The sequence below is a fragment of the Bos javanicus genome, chromosome 16 (genome assembly GCF_032452875.1).
Source record: "Bos javanicus breed banteng chromosome 16, ARS-OSU_banteng_1.0, whole genome shotgun sequence".
Taxonomy (NCBI): Eukaryota; Metazoa; Chordata; class Mammalia; order Artiodactyla; family Bovidae; genus Bos; species Bos javanicus.
In genome coordinates this window covers 43,976,780-43,996,652 of record NC_083883.1, presented here as the reverse complement: position 1 = coordinate 43,996,652, position 19,873 = coordinate 43,976,780, and the positions used below count along the sequence as shown (strand labels likewise).

At 39.4% G+C, this 19,873-nt stretch overlaps 1 protein-coding gene across 11 annotated transcripts in view; it reads left to right on the top strand.

Annotated features, from left to right (window-relative positions):
* KIF1B (kinesin family member 1B) overlaps positions 1-19,873 on the top strand; it is a 151,067-nt gene that overhangs the window by 80,775 nt on the left and 50,419 nt on the right. For 8 of the 11 annotated variants that reach the window (XM_061382765.1, XM_061382761.1, XM_061382758.1 and 5 more), the window contains 2 exons: positions 17,856-17,949; positions 18,891-19,039. In XM_061382765.1, the coding sequence (XP_061238749.1) occupies positions 17,856-17,949; positions 18,891-19,039 (243 nt within the window). Of the gene's footprint in view, positions 1-2,924; positions 7,695-17,855; positions 17,950-18,890; positions 19,040-19,873 lie in introns of those variants that run through there. The other 3 variants (XM_061382768.1, XM_061382767.1, XM_061382766.1) reach the window with 1 other exon arrangement.

Genomic DNA, 19,873 nt, shown 5'->3' with positions numbered 1-19,873 from the left:
TCCTCAAAAGGAGTTGATTTCTAATACTTCAGCCTGAGGAATATTTAGCCATTAACAGTACTGAATTAAAAATGTATTTTTATGACCCTATATTAGTCAACCAACAGATATGTTTTGAATGCACCCTATGGATAAACACCGAGACGATACAAAGGACTTTATATTCAGTAAATGTTTATTATTTATTGTATGTGATTATTTTTGCATAATAACAGCATTACAAAAAATGGAATTCAGGCTCATGAGTTTTTTATTACAATAATTCCCCCCACTGTGTCCCATTGTTACGTTGCTGAACATTCTTTCTTAGTTAGTGCTTGATTGTATGCCTGGTCCTTTCTCTGCTTGCTTTTTGACACATGTTTTGGGAATCATCTCTCTATTTTCATAGTCTTCAGGCAGAGTCTCTTCAGGAGGCCTACCTTCCATTTGATATTTAATCAAAACAGCAGGATCATTTAGTGACATGTGAGTTGGACAGATCTGAGTAGTTTTTCCAGCCCTGTAATAAATGAATCTAAATATCTTAAAATCTTTTTTTTTTTTGACATAAGATAGGATTTGAATCTCGGCACGTAAGTTTTGCAAGAGTTTTCAGTATTGTGGCCAGTAGTAAGTGATAGGGGTGATATGTTTGAGCTTTAAAGAGAACATATTCTACAGAGGCAATATGACCAGTATTATAAAAAGAAAGAAAATTATGGCCACTTGATTTAACTTAGTTCTTTTGAATTTATGTAAACTCATTTAATTATGTTTTATTTTAGAGTTTAAAGGCATAACTTTTATCACTTAAATATATTAAAGCAATAATTAGAATTGTTATTTCCTTAATTAGGTATTCATTTCATCATTAGGCAACTTTTAAAGGAAAATAAAAGAAGCCCAGAGGAAAAAACTGATAGTTAATTATGTAGAAAGAATCAGAGCAAATTTCTGTTCTATATAACTCAGTTTTTGCATATATACAAGAAAACCTTTTTAGATGTCAGACATACTTTTTTTCTCTAATGTTTATTAATGTCATCCTTTATCACTTAAGATTAGATTTTATTAAGATTTTTAAACTAAAAAGGAAAAGGAAAAAATAGTGTAGAGTGTATAAATTTAGCTTTATCTGTTTTTTGCTGATAAATTTTCAAATAAGTAGGTATTATAAATGGTTTAGTATCCATTTATAGGCAAATGTCAATAATACAAATCAGTAGTAACGTCTCCAAATTCAGGGGCCAAATTATTGCTATTATTGTTAGGGGTTATTTTTTCATTCCCTAGAAAGTAACTGTACATACAGAAAAAGAAGTCTTTGGTCTAGAAAACAAGATACTATTTATCAGTTTCAATTCTTTTTTTTTTTCCTAAACCTTTCCTAGAGATGATTATGGTAACCATAGCCAAGTCAAAGAGACTATTAAATAAGAACATTTTCATTTACTAGACTACCTTGAACTACCCTTTTAGTGAGTAGTTCTTTTTCCAGTAACTTTTATCTCTTGAATAGAGAGCCTTCCTTAATCTTGTCTGTCATAGGGAGTTCTAAATCCAACCCAGCTTTCATTTAGACCCATGTTAGCAAGATTTGCTTGTGTTTGTTAAGAATAATCAGTTATTATCCAAATAGCCGTTGAAATTGCTTAGTTGTAAAGTCAGACTGCTATTTTAAGCCTAAGTAAAGTTGTTTGAAAAAGAGGTAACGGTGCAAAAACAGCTGGAAAGACAGAGAGTTGGAGATAATGTTTTAAATAGCGTCCACAATCAGAATACATAAGCAGAATATGATCTTTTGTGTTTTACATGTTGATAGAGTTGTCAACTTAAAGTAATATTCCTCAAAAAACTAGAAACACCATAGGTTTTCATAGATGAAACAACAGATCTCTAGGTTGTATTTATTAAAATATTACTTTGGCAATTTTAAATAATGTTTAAATGAAAGTATGTTTTCCTAGCTTAGTTTATGTTCTGGAGATTTGTTTCCTAAAATTTTGGAGATGAGGTATTTATTGGTTTAAGTGTGTGGAAAACAAAATAACAGACTCACTATAAAGATCCTTTTTTATGTGTCCTTATTGTATGGATAACAAAATTTAATTGTAACAAATGAAATAGATCAATTTGTCATGACACAGGAAAGTAGCAAATCTGATGTGTGCTCATGGAAAGACTAGTTTCAGAACCCTCTTACCTTCTAGCAGAAAAACAATTTGGTTGATAAGAATCTCTCATGGTCTGCTAATAGGGATTCTTAGCATTTTTAACATCCCTGTTTGACTGCTTCTTTTTCTACTTTCTCATCTTCTAACTTTTTTCTAGGGCTGCTCTTTTTAGTAAAGCTAAACAAAACGTGGCATTCTCCAGCATTACTAACCTTTGTTAATCCGCCTGCTCGTCACATCTTGTATGGCATCTGTGCTCACTCATGGGGGAAAGAGTTTCTGGAAGAAGCAACAGCAATAACCAAGGCAAATGTGGGGAAGTGGCTGCATGGGTGTTAGCATGTGTGGGGTGAAGGTTTTAGTTCATTCTCTTGAGATAGCGGAGATGTTATTTCACACCATTTTGTTAATAACTTCATGTGACCTTACAGTGAGAGACTTTCTCACTGTTTCAGCCCTCCTAAGAAATTTGATTGCAGATTCCATCACTTAAGCCACAAAGTGGAAATTTGGATTAATGTTACTAGAAAAAAAAAAAAAGCAAATCTTCATATTGATGATAATCTACATAAGCATATGTCTTAATAGACTTGCACATTATCTAGGGTTTTTTGTTTGTTTTGGGTTTGTTTTTTTTTTTAACTTTTTTAGTTTCATTTTTAAATTTATTAGGGCTTTTTTTGCTTGCTTTTTCTTCAATTTGAGTTTCCTTTTTTACATTTTAATTTTGGTTATTTTGGGGCCATTTTTGATTTTGTTTTTCCAAAGGACGCGGATTCTGATAGCGGGGATGATTCTGACAAGAGATCCTGCGAAGAGAGCTGGAAACTGATTACTTCTCTGAGAGAAAAGCTGCCTCCCAGCAAGCTGCAAACCATTGTTAAAAAATGCGGCCTCCCCAGCAGTGGGAAGAAACGGGAACCAATAAAAATGTATCAGATCCCCCAGAGAAGACGCCTGAGTAAAGACTCCAAGTGGGTCACCATCTCAGATCTCAAGATTCAGGCTGTGAAAGAGATATGCTACGAGGTTGCTCTCAATGATTTTCGGCATAGTCGGCAGGAGATTGAAGCCTTGGCCATTGTTAAGATGAAAGAACTTTGTGCCATGTATGGGAAGAAAGATCCTAATGAGCGGGACTCCTGGAGGGCAGTGGCCAGGGATGTCTGGGACACCGTTGGTGTAGGGGATGAGAAGATTGAGGACGTAATGGCCAGTAGTAAAGGTGGGACTGATGTGGATGACCTCAAGGTTCATATAGACAAGCTGGAAGATATTTTGCAAGAAGTCAAAAAGCAAAATAACATGAAAGATGAGGAGATAAAAGTCTTAAGAAATAAAATGCTCAAAATGGAGAAAGTCTTGCCGCTGATTGGGTCTCCAGAACAGAAAACCCAAGGAAACCAAAAATCAAAGGAACCCAGTGGTGCTGGTGCCAGTAGTAAGCCTGAGAATGATGTAAGTAAAGGCGACAGCGGAGACCTTGGTAAAGAAGAACGTGTCTCCCAGCTGATGAACGGAGACCCAGCTTTTAGACGTGGACGTCTGCGTTGGATGAGGCAAGAGCAAATTCGGTTCAAGAACCTGCAGCAGCAGGAAATAACAAAGCAGCTTCGTCGGCAGAATGTACCTCATCGATTCATCCCTCCGGAGAACCGGAAGCCGCGGTTTCCGTTTAAGAGCAACCCTAAACACAGAAACTCATGGAGTCCTGGGACACACATCATCATCACAGAAGATGAGGTAATAGAGCTTAGGATTCCCAAAGAGGAAGATGGAAGGAAAGGAAATAAGCCGGAGAACCAAGAAAAGGGTACTAGAGCAGCTTCTAAGGATCCCCAGTTACCATGGGGCCCTCAGGGCACTCGAAGTCAAGATCACATTCAGGTTAGCAAGCAGCACATTAATAATCAACAACAGCCACCTCAGTTACGTTGGAGAAGCAATTCTCTCAATAACGGCCAACCGAAAAGTACGCGCTGCCAGGCATCTGCTTCCCCAGACGTGCTCGCCTCCCACAGTGGCCACCCCACCGCTGACCTGCAGACTTTTCAGGCGAAACGCCACATGCACCAGCACCGTCAAGCTTACTGTAGTTATAACACTGGAGCTCAGCTGGAGGGCAGTGCAGCCACTTCTTGTCAGAAGCAGACTGACAGACCCAACCACTGTAGCCAGTTTGTGACACCTCCGAGAATGAGGCGACAGTTCTCGGCACCCAATCTCAAAACTGGTCGGGAAACCACAGTCTAAATTACTGGACAAGCTTGAATTCTTGGTGGAGGAAACAGGCGATGGTAGCTTATGATTTCAGTTGGTTCTAGCCTTGGCCTTGAGTTCTTAGTATTTACATTGTGATTGTAATGTTGTGTTCCTAAAATATGAACTGATTTTATTGTTAAAAGATAAGACACTGGTAAAATGTTTCAACACCTCCCTGTTGTTTGTATACCGTAAGTGGGCAGTTTCTGGAATTTTGGACAAAACACTGAGACCTCCCTTATTTTTCTGAGACTGTCCTCCTTTCTTGGTGCCTAGATAATATACTTACTTACCCAGACTGGTCTTGTTTGGTGTAAGTTTGTTATGTTTTTGTAAAACCTATAAATTTATCTGATATCCAGAAATAACCTGCCTCTTGGTTTATGCAAACATTCTAAATAGGAATTTGAGATGTTGAATTGAATGTCTATTATTTCCCCATGAATGTTAGACATTAGTTTAAAAATAAGAACATGCAGCTGTGGACACAGCTTTGGATTTCCTATCCATGTCTGTTTCTTTCTTTAAATATCATTGGAAGTTTCATAAGCCAGAACTAAATGTCTTTGTACGTATTTTATAGTACACAACTGTACATCTTCTGGGGAACTTCCACATCTTCTTACTCAGCTGTATTTTGCATAGAACTGATTCAGTAGGTTTTTTTCCCTTTTGAATACATCAGTGTTTGTATAAATTCTGTCATAATACTGAAATCTTTAAGTTGGCACCTGCTTGGATTTCTGTTTGTGGTTTGCATTTTGAAGTTTAACATCATTTCTCACACAAATACATACAGAAAGACACTGAACTATTCACCAATGTCACGCCAACAGAAATACCAACAAAATACACATGATGCTTTGAGTAGTACATATAAGTTTATTAAGGAGGTTATTTGGTGGAGAGAGGGAAGAGGTGATACATGGGGAGAAGGCTGCAGCCTTTGGCTGTGTGCTGCTTGTTTTCAGTAGGTGATGAAATACTGAAATAAGTTAACTTTGGTCTGATTGAGAATAAAGGAGATGATGTATAATAAACTATTCTTTGGTCAGCAGCAGTAACGCTCACAGATTCTCAAGCAAGGAAAGAGACGTCCTGATGAACAGTTACTGTATCAATACCTCATTTTACCGTGTTGTGGTCTCAGTTTGCCTCACTGGAGAATCCACTAAAAAAGATGGATTTTGATGGGAAGAAAAGAATAGTTTTCTACATCCTTCATTTCTTGAACTTGTCAGAAACTTTTTTAAGAGGCGGTGTGAAGAGCCAGAGATGTCTGTGAGATTGCCTGACACCACGTTGTTGAAGATCCCCAAGTCACACTAAGTCACCTGTCAGACGCTTGTCTTCCAGATGGTGTGAAAAATGACATCCAGGATAGCAGTTAATGTTCAAGGAAGCCTCACAGATTGTGGTTATATAGGATGTTCTTCCTTTGCGTGTGGGCACTATGCTTTATTAGAACATTGTTTTTAATCATAGTATTTTTTTTTTCTTTGCTTCTAAGAAAATGCTTTCATAATGCACAAAAAGTTGCTTCCAATTAACTTCAGGGGCTATTTTTGCTTTCATAGCTAGAGCAGTCCTAGTCTTCAGCTGAAGTTTTATGGCAGATTAGACAGGAGTGATGTTTGTAATGAACTGACTTAGTTGAGATGACAGTGTCCTGTACCAGGTGGTTTGAATGTACTTTGTAGGCTACTTCAAATCAGTCACTTCAGTGCATCTTGTGTACTCCGCATTTGTCCTTCTTAGGCATAGTTTTCTATTTCTTTCTTGCAAAAAGTTCATTTTCTAAAACTAATAATAACTCAGCTTTCAACTCTGTATCAGAAGTGGGCTCTCAATTTTCCAACTTGAGATAACATAGGATAGACCTATGTATTTTCATTTTTATGGTAGCCTTTTTAATCTTCTTATGGACAGGTATCTCCCTTTGGCACTGAACAATGGGAGTGAGTTTCTACTGCTGATCACGAGGCTGTAGAATGAAAAGAAATACAGTGTTTTCATTCACAAATGTGGGTTGTGGTAGGCACTATACCCACACTTGATATTCCAAAGGATTAGATTTATATTTGTGAGGCACCCTCAGGTTACTGAAATGTTTAGATATCTAAACTAGCCCTTAATTTCAGATGACCAGAAAGAAAGAAACCAAGGTTTGATTGATTGCTACCTATCTCCCTTCATGTATTTCAGAGCAGATACTTATTTTAGAAAATATGAAATTACTTTATTGACTCTCACTGAAGAAGTAACCAGTACCATGCTTTTGTGATTGGTTATATTGCCTTGTTTTGTTTTGTTTTTGAATTTGACAGTATCTGTCCCCAAGCTTAAATCCTACAAGATCAAAGGTAAATGGTCACCACTAAGTCATTATTATATTACTGAAATATCCCTAGCTGTTATCATGGTGCAGTTTTTTAAGAAAAGTTTGCGCTGTTGAAATTACATAATGATCTGACATAATAGACGTTGAGTCCTAATCAATTGGTACAATTTCACAAATCAAACCACACACTGTGGTATTCTTTGCAGAGTTAGTTTGTTTATCTAACAAGTCTAAACCTTTATTTTTACTTCTAGTTCTTTCTGGTGCTTCTCTTTTCACTGGAAATGCATTGAATGGGAATTGTTTATTCCGTTGAAGTGACTTGAAGTGACCTCTTGTGCTTCAGGTGCAGATTGATGCTGGGAGGAAAAAAAAAAAACAGGACAAAACACAGTTTGCCACACCAATGTCTGCATTAAAGGCTGTCAGACTATAGGAAGTTACGTAGGTTTCCTCCGGTCAGCTGCTATGCCCCTGTGCCTTCCTGGTCCTTTGTAGACTTGCCTTAATGATATACACAAAAGACTGGGAGCAGGGGAAGCTGCTGTCCTGGAATACCTTAATGAAGATGCTTTCTTAGGTGCAATGCAAAGCAAGTACTTGTTCTATGCTGTCAGAGCCAGATTCTGTATTATGAACAGTTTTCATAATTGTCTACTTTATGTCATCTTTATGAGATTTAAAAATCTGCTCTAGATATTTAGTTTGAACCACTGTAGGTTGTGAAGTGTATTGGTTTCCTCCCATCGTTACTGTAAAAAGAAGTTGTGAATCTTCTTGTTAATGAACTATGGATTTCTCCTCCAGTTTCTTTTTAAAAAAATGCTTGAAGATTGGTCTTTGAGTGTAAGATCTACCTTTTCAGAAAGGGAGAGTTAGTTTGTAATGTTAAAAAATAAAGTCCTCATTCAATAAAAACTGAAGTTACCTTTTAAGAGTGTGATTTGTCTCTGATGTGGGAGGAGGGGAGCGGGAAACAGCATGATGCTGATTAAACCTGGGCTTGACTTTTATTTATTGCTTTTTCATCTGAAGATGATTACAAACCATATCTTTTAACAACATTTCTATATGAACTTCATTTGTTTAGAGCTTTTGCTTTTCTTACCCTTTTTGAGTTATCAAAATTCTGTCTTAAATGAGATCTTTAACCCTTATTTTATGCTACCTTTTACTTAAATAAAAGCTTTTCTACTTTTGACGATGAATGAGGATATCAGATATCCCTGTATGACTTCTCTGAGTTTACCTTGAGCTGTATTTTCTATGTTTTTACTATGTAATTTTGATTTAAAGTTTTCTTTAAATGAAATGGTAAACTTCCCTTCATATATATAGGTAGACATGAAATTTCTGAAAAGCTTTGAGTAGCTCTGTTTAACTTTTCTTTTTTTCCTTTAACCATTGCTTTTCTCCACCCAGAGTATTGGTGATATGTTAGAGGTGAACAGGACAAAATGGAAGATTTTTCTGGAACAGACCATCAGTCTTATTGAACATTTGGACATGCATTATTTTTTATGTTGATAAAGAACATAATCATACATAAGAGAGTAGAATACAATATCTACGTGGGTTTTTTGTTCCCCTGCCATGAGTTTTTAATATGAAATCTGGAGCTTGGGGGAAACATTAAACTTGGATTGGTTTGCTTCAGGCTTTTTCTCTTTCCCTTCAGGTACTTTGTATCTCTACTGTCGGTGAAACTGGTGGAAAAGTGGCCAATATCTGACCACTTCTAGAACAGTACAGACGATTCCAGTGTAGTATAATATGTGTAGTGATATACACAGAGTGAGCGTGGGCAGATTGGGAAAAGGTTTCTGAAAGAGGAAGCCCTGAACCAAGAGCAGAATCCCAAAGCACACGTGTCAGTGTATCTAAGTGAAGAATGGCAGAGGGAAGGAGGAAGCGTGTCAGGTCCAGGGACCTGCAGGTGACTTGGGGTTGGTTGGAACACAGCTGTGTGTTGGAGGGTGATAAGAGATGAGTGGACCTGGGGAGAGGGGGCAAGGGCCAGACTGGCATGCTGGGTTAATGGCATCCCATCCCATGGCTTGGGATTTTTGTCTTGAGTGTGATGGAAGCTAACATATATTCTACAGGGAGATTGCATTGTCATATTAACCTTTTAGAAATGGCTGAAGTTTGGGTGGGAGGATGAGTTGGAAGAAGGCAGATTCAGAGCCCAGTGCTTCAGTTGGGAACTTGATGAAGGAACTAAATGAGAAATGATACTTTCCAAGCAGGCAGGGAGAGAGGGCGTGACTGATGGATTATTTGGAGATAGAATTAATGAATCATTTTGTGGTGGGGATAAGCCTATGTATGTATCCCATGAGGTGGTGAATGGCTCTTGCTTGAACCATGGTTGGAAAATGAAGTAAATGAGACCAAAGCAGGCCTGAGAGATAGGAAAAGACAGGGGCTGCACAGGTCTAAGAACAGGTGTTGCGGGACCCCCAGAGGCATAGATCTGAGGCTGTGTCTGCATGGTACTGCCAGTGGTGAGTAAATTAAGGTGTTGACAAGAACTGGAACATGGATGTTTCCCTTCTAGCTATTGCTTGCTAGTTATAATCCACCGTGAAAAGAGGAATGCAGTATTAGCAAAAAGAGCCAAGCCTCTAATGTCAAAAGCAGCCTAACTGGAAAACCCAAAATTATGACATTCATTTTTACCTTCAATGCCATCTCCTCAGAGATGCCCTCATTGTGACGCCATCGTCTCTCACCAGTAGTACCGCAGTAGCCTCCTAACGAGTCTCTTCTCTCCTGTTCCTGACCTCTGTACACCATTGTCCACACGGCAACCTGCATCATCCTTTGAAAACAAAAGTCAGTGCCAGTGGCCTCCAGTGGCTTCCCATGATGCTTTGTAGCCTCCAAGGCTGTCCGTGTTTTGGCTTCTTGCCTGCCTCTCTGACTTCATGTCTTAACATTCCCTCACTGTGCAAGCACTTTGTTCTTTGAGCTTGCCAAGCTTGTTCCCACCTCTGGGCTTTGGCACTTGCTCAAGACTAGAGTCCTTTCTCCTTGTGCCTAACTCCGCTTCCACATCAATGCTCACGTGCCCCTTTTCCTGCTGCAGCCGATCCCAGGGCAGCCCACTGTTTAATATTAGCTCTGTGTGCCTATTTGGTCCTTGCATGAGAATGTAAATTCACCTAGAATAAGTACCTTATCTGTCGTGCTTTCTTCACCATCCATCTGTGTGTGTCACCCAGAAGAGTGGTTCTCAAAACTGTCGTGTGCATGAGAAGCTTCCGAGGGGCTTGTGAGAACACAGAATGCTGGGCCCACCCCCAGAGTTTCTGATTCAGGAGGTCTGCAGTGGGGTCTGATAATTGTGTTTCTGATAAGATCTCAAGTGATGCTGCTGTTCCTACTGCTGCTGGATCAGCATCTGTCTTTGAGAACCACAGTCTAGAACAGAGACTGGTAAACCTTTTCTATAAAGGGTCGGGTAGTAAATATTTTAGGTTTTGTGGGCCTCATATGTAAGTAAGTGTTAATCACTCAGTCGTGTCCAACTCTTTGCGGTCCCATGGACTGTAGCCCGCCAGGCTCCTCTGCCCCTGGGATTCTCCAAACAAACATACTGGAGTGGGTAGCCATTCCCTTCTCCAGGGAAACTTCCTGACCCAGGGATCGAACCCAGGTCTCCCGCATTGCTGGCAGATTCTTTACAGTCTGAGCCACCAGGGAAGCCTCCTATGAGCCTCATGGTCTTTATCAAAACTGCTCAGCTCCACTGTTGTAGCAGAATAGCAGCTGTAGATGATAAGCAAAGGGATGGATGTGGGTGTGTTTTGCTAAAGCTGCTGTATTTATAAAAACAAGCGGTGGTCTGGATTCAGCCTGCAGATTTGCCAACCTCCGGACGCTTCTGAGAACTGTTGACTAGATCAGCACACAACTGTGTATCTACTCTAGAAGACAGACAAGTGCCAGTTGCTGGTGATTCCGTGGTGAATGAGAGGTTCCTGGCCTCATGAAGTTCACAGAGTCATGGAGGAGATAGCCATTAGACAGTCGCACCAGTGGTCATATAGTACTTTTGTGACAAATGCCTTGAGGGAAAATCACAGGATGCTCTGAAGGTTTACAACCAGGCGTCTCAGGAGATGAAAGATGGCCTTTTTTTGCTCTCAGCTGCTGACTTCCATTTTGAGAACGAGAAGGAATCAGGAAGTTTTTCTTTTCTTCCCACATCCAGGTCTGCATCCATGCATTCATACTCATACCTGGCCTTCCCTCCTCTTGGTGGAAGAACTGTCTGTGCTCCTGTCTTAGCCCAGCCCTCGTTCCCTTCATTCCGTTTTCTGAGGGACTTACTGTACACCTACCCCTTCTCTTTCACAGCATCTGATTTTCTCCTTCTACATTATTCCTGTCAGCGTGGAAACACCAGTTTCAAAAAAAGTTTGTGTTCCCTGTGATCTGCCACTGTGTTTGTTCCTTTTTCTAGAAATACTCCTGAGAGCGTTTTCTGTACTTTTGCCCACTGGCTACCTTCTTTTTCTTGTCTCCTGTCCCCATTCTTGAACTCAGTCCAGTCAGACTCATTCCCACATCACCACTGCAGCCAGTCTGGTCAGGGTCACCAGGAGTCTCCTTGGTGGAAAATCCAGGTGTTTTCTCAGTCCTCATTTTACTAAATCTGTCTAGCATCTTACATGGCTTGCCTGCTCTTTACTTCTCAAAACCTTTTGTTCTCTTGGCCTCTTATTTTTCTCTCGCTGCTCCTTCATGGTCTCTGTGGCCGCAGACATAGGCCATTTTTTTTTCCTATATCTGCTCTTTCCTCCAGGTGACCTCACACATTTCTGTGGCCTCCGCTTCTGTGTTCACACAGGTGATAATGAAGACAGCACCTCCTGTTGAGTATTTACAGTGAACCTTTGAAAGACACATGTTTGACCTGCATGGGTCTACTTAGATGTGGATTTTTTTTCAGTGAATACGTACCACAGATCCACATTTGGTTGAATCTGCAGGTGTGGAACCTTGGAAACCGAGAGCCGACTGTAAAATTATGTGCAGGTTTTCAGTGCCCCATCCTGTATTGTTCAAGGGTCAACAGTACTTGGACCAAATACATGTAATACATTTTACATGTATTAACTCACTGAATCCTCCTAGCACCCCTCCTCTGTAAGGTGTAGGTGTTGTTAATCCCATTTTACATACTTTCCCATCCTCGCACAGCTGCTCAGTGGAATCCAGGTCCGGTCTCAGGCAGGCAGTCTGTCTGCAGACCCCTGCTCTGCCTCCCTCTCTGCTGACTCTCAGAGGTACTCTCTCCAGCCTGGGCCTTCCCCCAATCTCTGGTCACGGACACACAACTGTGACCTGACATCCAGAGAGTTAACTGGCATCTCACATCTGAACTATCTAAACCAGAGCAGCTAGCTCAGACCAGAATCCAAGAGTGATCCTCAGTTTCCCTTTCTCTCTCACACCCCATGGTCACATCTTCATCTGCAGGGCACACTTCTCCTGCCTCTAAAACATATGCCAGCTCCATTTGCTTTTTAACACCTGTTGAGACCCTGGACCAGGCCACTGCCATCTCCCTTGAAACTGCAGGGACAGCTTCACGGCTCCTGGCCTTATTCCAAGTCCACAGGCAATTCTCCATGGACATTGGTATTTTTACTACATATGCTAGATTTCCTGGCTCTAGGCTACCAGTGACTCCCTTAGGATAAAATCCACAGTCCTTTCTATGGCCTATAAACCTGTCCATAACCCAGTACCTATCTGATAGTTGTCAGCTGCTTCTCCAGCTCTTCTCATTCCTCCAGTCCACCCGCACCGGTTTTCTTGCTTTTCCTTAAATACACCAAACTCCACATTAGGGCCTTTGTGCTTGCTGTTAGCTAAATTTGACTGGAATAAGAAACCTCCACCAAGGATCTCAGAGTGCTTGCTTAGATCTCTGATTAAATGTTATCTCTGCAGAGCGACCTTCCCTGAGCACCTAATCTTAGCTTTCCTCCACTCATCTCTGCTCTCTATTGGCCTCTGATAATTCCCTTTCTTCCTAGGACTTCTCTCTCCTGAAATCATAGCATGTACTGTGTCTGTTTACTGTTTAGCGTATCTCCGTCACCAGTGGAACTTTTGTCTTATTGACCACTCACTATCCTTAGCATCTGGCACATAATAGGAGTGAAGATGGTATTCATTTGTCAAATGAATGGACGGATAGTGGTTTTTCTTTGAAAAAAATAGCATGCTCTGAGTCCAATTGCTTGGGTTCAGGTCCTTTTTCTACCACTTGCTAATTTTGATCTTTGGAGAGTTACTTAATTTCTTTAAGGTTTTTCTCCTTTTTTAACATGAGAATAACAACAGAAACATTTTCATAGCATTATTGGGATGCTTGGAACAATCCATGTTAAACATTTAGAATAATTCCTAGCACAAAGTAAGCTTTAAAATAAGGATAGTCGGGTGGGAGAGAACATTCTAGAAGAGGAAACAGTCGGTACAGTGCCTTTATAAATATGGAGCATATATTCAGTTAGTTGGAACTTTTTATAAACAGAAAAGACTATTGGTAAATATATTATTTTTTAGCATGTTTTCTGTAATGATTCTAATTTACTCCATGAAATGGACAGAACAGTAGTATCTGAATCTCTTTATCCATTTATTGCAGAAAAATCCAGGGCTTAGTAGTATTTTTCTGGTAACAATCAAAATATCCTTGTTGGAAGCTCATATGCAGCCTGGTTTGGGGAAGAGGAGGCCAATTCAAGAATTGGTATTGACATTTGGGGGCTTCCTTGATAGCTCAGTTGGTAAAGAATCCACCTGCAATGCGGGAGCCCTGGGTTCAATCCCTGTGTTGGAAAGATCCCCTGGAGAAGGGAAAGGCTACCCACTCCAGTATTCTGGCCTGGAGAATTCTATGGACTGAATAGTTCTTGGGGTTGCAAAGAGTCAGACATGACTTAGTGACTTTCACTTTTACTTCAAATTGACATTTGGACTACCAACTGCTTATAGAAATTTTTCCTGGTCAAAGTGTAGTTAAAGTTTTAGGTCTATAGCATTATTGAACATCTCTTTATGTCAGCTTTACTGCCACTAAAGCACAACTACAGCTTTTAGGAAAAGTCACTCTTTTAACTGTCAGAATCTAAGGACTTTGTCTTCATTTGGTAGTTTGACCAGCTTGTAAACTCATTTTTTTCCCTTTTTTAAAAATTGAAGTATAATTGCTTTCCCATGTTGTGTTAGTTTCTGCTGTACAACTGAGACTCGGTTGTATGTATATACATATCCCCTCCCTCTTGAACCTCCCTCCGCCTCTCCCGTCCCACCCATCTAGGTCATCACAGAGCACCAGGCTGAGCTCCCTGTGCTATACAGCAACTTCCCACTGGCTATCTATTTTACTCATGGTGTAATCCTATTCTTGAGGAAATCCTCAAAAATAAACCAGTCACAAAAAGTCACAAGCATACATGATTCCACTTACACGAGATACCCTAGAGTAGCCAAAATCATAGAGACAAAAGGTAGAATGGTGGTTGAGGACTGCAGGGGTGGGAGTTAGTATTTCATGGACAAAAAGTTTCAGTTTTACAAGATGAAGAATTCTGGAGAATGGACAGTGGTGATGGTTGTACAACATTATTAGCGTATTTCATGTGTTAAAATGGTTAAAATGGCAAATTTTATGTCATGTGTATATTGCTATAATTAAAAAATAGGGGCAAAAATGAAAAACAAAAAAATTCTCAAGCTAAAATATTAACATTTTTTTCCATCTGATGCTCTTTAGGTAAATCAACAGTCTTTCTCTTTTTGCTGAGAGAATCCTATCTCATACATAGGTTTTTAAAAAAAAAACCCAACCTTTTATTTTGAAAAAAAAAAAAAAGAGTACAGTGAACCTTTGTATACCCATATGTATATACTATTTCTGAATTGTTTGGAGTAAGTTACAGATACCATGTTAGTTTACCCCTGCTGCTGCTGCTAAGTCGCTTCAGTCGTGTCCGACTCTGTGCGACCCCATAGATGGCAGCCCACCAGGCTCCTCTGTCCCTGGAATTCTCCAGGCAAGAATACTGGAGTGGGTTGCCATTTCCTTTTCCAGTGCATGAAAGTGAAAAGTGAAAGTGAAGTCACCCAGTCGTGCCCGACTCCTAGCGACCCCGTGGACGGAGGAGCCTGGTAGGCTCCAGTCCATGGGATTTTCCAGGCAAGAGTACTGGAGTAGGGTGCCATTGCCTTCTCCGAGTTTACCCCTAAATACACGTAAATATCCTAAAACCAAGGATATTCTCTTAATACCATTATCCCATCCAAATATTTAATACTGATTCAAAATCATGTAACATACAGGTAATTTTCAAATTTCCATAATTGTCTAAAAAATATAAATGTTAGAAGTATGTATGTTTTTTTAATACAAGGTCCAATCAAGGTTTATTTATTGCATTTGGTTCTTTTATCTTTCATTACATAGGTATTTTTGAAGAGTCAAGGTCCCTTTCTAATTTGATTATTTCTTCGATATTTGATTTAGGTTAAACATTGTTAAGAACGCTATTAATGTTATATTGTGTACTTCCATCTGCTTCACATCAGTAGATGTAAAATGTCAATTTGTCCTATTTTCAGTAATGTTTAATAAATTTAGTTAATGTGTTTTTTTCTAGTGCTTTCTCATTAGTAGGCTCTTGCGATTGTGTGAATATTCTGTTTTCCATCTGTCAGTTGTGATAGCTTGTATTAATGATCCTTGGATGATTCAGTTACTACATCTGGGGTTGCAATGTAGTAGTGATTTTCTGTCATTCCATCTTCATTTGTTAACTGGCCTTTTGTTTTGTTTTTGGTAAGGAAGAGCTTTCCCTTTTTTCTCTCTATCTTTCAGTATCACTGTGGTCTCATGGATTCTTTTTATACTCAACGTGCTATATATTCTTTTCCTGTTGTTATTATTTATTGACCAGTGGGAGTCTTCATCCTTTTGAAATGGTCCTCTTGGTCTTTGAGTACTCTGTGCTTCCTGGCACAAGATATTCTGGGGTTGCCTTGTATTTTCCTTGCTCCAAATCTGAAATCAGTCATTTTCCTAAGAAGCCCTGGTTTCTGTTAGTGGAGAATGGTATTTAGAAACCAAGATGGGGGGCTGGATATATGTAGACAAGAAACTTTCTAAAAACACTGCTTGTCATTTTGATAGTATGTTGCCATTTAAGAGGACTTTCACATACATTTTAAAATGGTTTGTCATTTCGTCCTTCCTGCAGTCCTGCCTTAAAGTTAGGCAGGTAGAATAATAAAATCTTTATTTTAAAAAAAGGCCAAAATGAGGTGTTAAAAGGATTAACTTTCCCAGAATTATAAGACTAGTAAGAGCAGATTCCAGGAGCAAAACCCATGTCTTTATACCTGGTACTTTATGTTTTTCTTTTTCTCTTTTCCCCACAGTACATGGTATCCTAAAAAGCATGTTTAGATGTCTTTAAAAAGCTATCTTGCTGACTCTTGGTCACTGCCAGCTCCATGAAAGAGAGAAAGTTTCCTTTGTGAGACTAAACGATAAATGACTAGAGCCTGGAGAATATTTGCGTCCTTCTTAGCATCGCCATCGGGAGCCCCTTTTGTGATGGAGTTCGCTAACTGGGCTTTCAGTGATCCTCTGTATGCATGGGATATTTGATTTGTGACTTGGAGAGCTTTGTTTGAAAACAGTACATGGTCATACCTAAACCTTCTATCTCTTTACAGCCTGTAATCATGCCACTCCTGGAGAAGCAGGAAGCCTAATAGTTTATTTTTTAAAGGCTGTGCTTAATGCTGTGATTTGGTATTTTACTGTGTGAAGGTCTTTTCCTTAACTTGTTTTGTTGTCAAAAAACACAAGTTTTTTTTTTTTCATGAACACACCAAGGAACTGTTTTAGACACTTTTTTCCCTGTTCTCTCTCCACTATGCCATTTTAATACCTCAGATATACATGGTATCAGTTTACATACTGTGTGTATATTTGTGTTTTATACATTAAAAAGTTTTTTTTAGTCCCCCAAGAACCATTTTATTTTTCACTAATAGTAGTGATATCACACTTATTGAGAGTGCATGGAAACAAGGGAGAAAGGAAGGATGAATATGATTTGTAATATAATAGTACATTTTATAACAGTATATTTTGATATAAAATTTCTTTATTGAATAAATAAATGCAGCATGTAGATTATTTCAATCCTAATAACACTGTGTTCTTTTAACACTGAGGTTCCCTGAAAACTAAATTTATCCTACATCTGCAAAGATAGTAATATTTCATCCATAGAGAGTTGCAGAGTCTATGATCTGAATTTTTTCTCCCATCCAAACAGATAAGTGGAACTCTTAGCAATATTGCTGCTGCTGCTAAGTCACTTCAGTCGTGTCCGACTCTGTGCGACCCCATGGACGGCAGCCCACCAGGCTTCCCCGTCCCTGGGATTCTCCAGGCAAGAACACTGGAGTGGGTTGCCATTTCCTTCTCCAGTGCATGAAAATGAAAAGTGAAAATGAAGTTGCTCAGTCGTGTCTGACTCTAGCGACCCCATGGACTGCAGCCCACCAGGCTCCTCCGTCCATGGGATTTTCCAGGCAAGAGTACTGGAGTGGCGTGCCATTTCCTTAGTGAACTTAATCTTTTCCAGTATTGTTTTTCTTTGGAATTCTTGGATGTGTCAAGATACTATTTAAATACATTTTAACCTTTAAAGGACACATGCATTTTTTTTTCCTTGAAAAATTCCCCCTTTCTTCTACTGTAATCCCAAATAAAGAACTCTTGAGTCTAAGGAGTAGAAAGAGAGACTGCAGTTAAATTCCCTAGAATACAAGATCTTTTAAAGCATTTACCCAGTGCAGACTATTTTGGGTGCTTTATGGCTTTGTTCAGAAGCATTTCTCTGTATGTCTGTCTTTTTATTGTTGCTTCCTGCCGCTGTCTTCTCGTTTCTTTGTCTTTTGCTGTCTCTCCCTCTCCCAGTCTTCCTTTCATTTCTCTTTTCCTTCCCTCCTATTTCCTCTCTCTCCTACATGTTATCTTCTTTGTTTTCGTTCAGGACTATGAGAGTAAATTGCAGGCCTTGCAGAAGCAGGTGGAGACGCGATCCCTGGCTGCAGAAACAACTGAAGAGGAAGAGGAGGAGGAAGAAGGTGAAATCTAGAGACTGAAACTTTCCTCTGTAGATGTTTTGAATCTGTGTTGTCAAATTCCTGAGCCAGTTTAAAGATGATTTAAAAGATGCTTGAGGCTAAGAGTCCAGGCTGTACTCTATGAAGTGGGGGTGGGACTAATAGTGTCTCTTAGAACCCAAGGTTTCTGAGCATAGTCTCCATAGAAATCTCTTAGTCAGTTTACATAAACTGTCTCATATTACCATACATATGAAATTTATATAGATGTGACAAGCAAATATAGAGCTTAATCTTTGTTAAGATGCTCTGTTTTACAGATTCCCCTGGTGGTCCAATGGTTAAGATTCCACATTTCCAGTGTAGGGGGCGAGAGTTTGATCCCTGTTTAGGAAACTAAGATCCCACATGCTGAGTGGTGTGGCCAAAAAAAAAAACAAAACCAGGATGCTCTGTTTTATTTGCTGGTTTATGTCAGGATTACCCCGTGAGGACTTTGGAATGTAGAAGCGTGCATTAAATCTCTTTCTGGCAGATTGCTCATCACATTGTTTTGTCATACCTACCTGTCTTAAGTTTTCTAGAATTTCTTAGTTGAAATTAAAATGCGGTGTGAACATTCATCATATTTTATTTTTTCACCCAACCTCTTCAGTAATCTCAAGGCTTCATAATAACTTTAAAGAAACTCTTAATTTGTACACTGAATTCTTTATTTTTAAATATCTATGTGAAAACTGACCTTTTTTTTTCCTCTACTAGAAAGGAAAATAGATCTGTTTCAAGTTGTACAACAGACTAAGGGTTTTTCTTTATTATAAGCCACACTGAGCTGTATCTAAAAAAAAAGAAAGAAAAACTGGAAAGTAACTTGATTTTTTTAAAAAGCTGAGGTATAGGAGGGATGTAATTTCTACATAGTTATGAATCCACCATTAAATACACCTGGTTTGCTTTTTCAGTTCCGTGGACACAACATGAATTTGAGCTGGCCCAGTGGGCCTTCCGGAAGTGGAAGTCTCACCAATTCACCTCATTAAGGGACTTACTCTGGGGCAATGCCGTTTACCTAAAGGAGGCCAATGCCATCAGTGTGGAACTAAAGAAGAAGGTATGGAGGTTGTGGGAACAGGGACCATCCTGAGGCAGAGCTGAGCCTGATGGGCTTCATGGTCCTCATTTTGAGACCACCTTTCCCTTGGGTGAACTCAGCAGCTTTTTGCTGTGAAACAGGTTTGTGTATGCCTTCATTTAACATATGTGCCTGGAATGAAGTAGGTACTGGTTATTGTTTAGTTGCTAAGTCATGTCTGAGTCTTTGCGACCCCATAGACTGTAGCACACCAAGCTTTCCTGTCCTTCACTATCTCCCAGAATTTGTTCAGATGCCCATTGAGTTGGTGATACTATCTAACCATCTCATCCTCTGCCACCCTCACCTCCCCCGCCTTCAGTTTTTCCCAGCATCAGAGTCTTTTCCAATAAGTCTGCCCTTCACATCAGGTGGCCAAACTATTGGAGCTTCTGCTTCAGCATCAGTCCTTTCAATGAATATTCAGGACTGATTTCCTTTAGGATTGACTGGTGATCTTCTTGCAGTCCAAGGGACTCTAAAGAGTCTTCTCCAGTACCACAATTCGAAAGTATCAATTCTTCAGCATTCAGCCTTCTTTATGGTCCAACTCTCACATCCAAACATGACTGCTGGGAAAACCATAGCTTTGACTATAGAGAGCTTTGTTGGCAAAGTGATGTCTTTAAGTATTTGTTAAATGAAATTTTTAAAATAACATGTTTTCTAGCCTGTTTTATATATGAGGAGACTATATTCCTGATGAGAGTTAAAGAAACAGAAAAAAAAACAAAACATATCAGTAGAAAAATATTTCTCTTGGGTTCTGAAAATCTCAGTTTTCCTTTAGTTCTCTACCATTAAGATGGTACC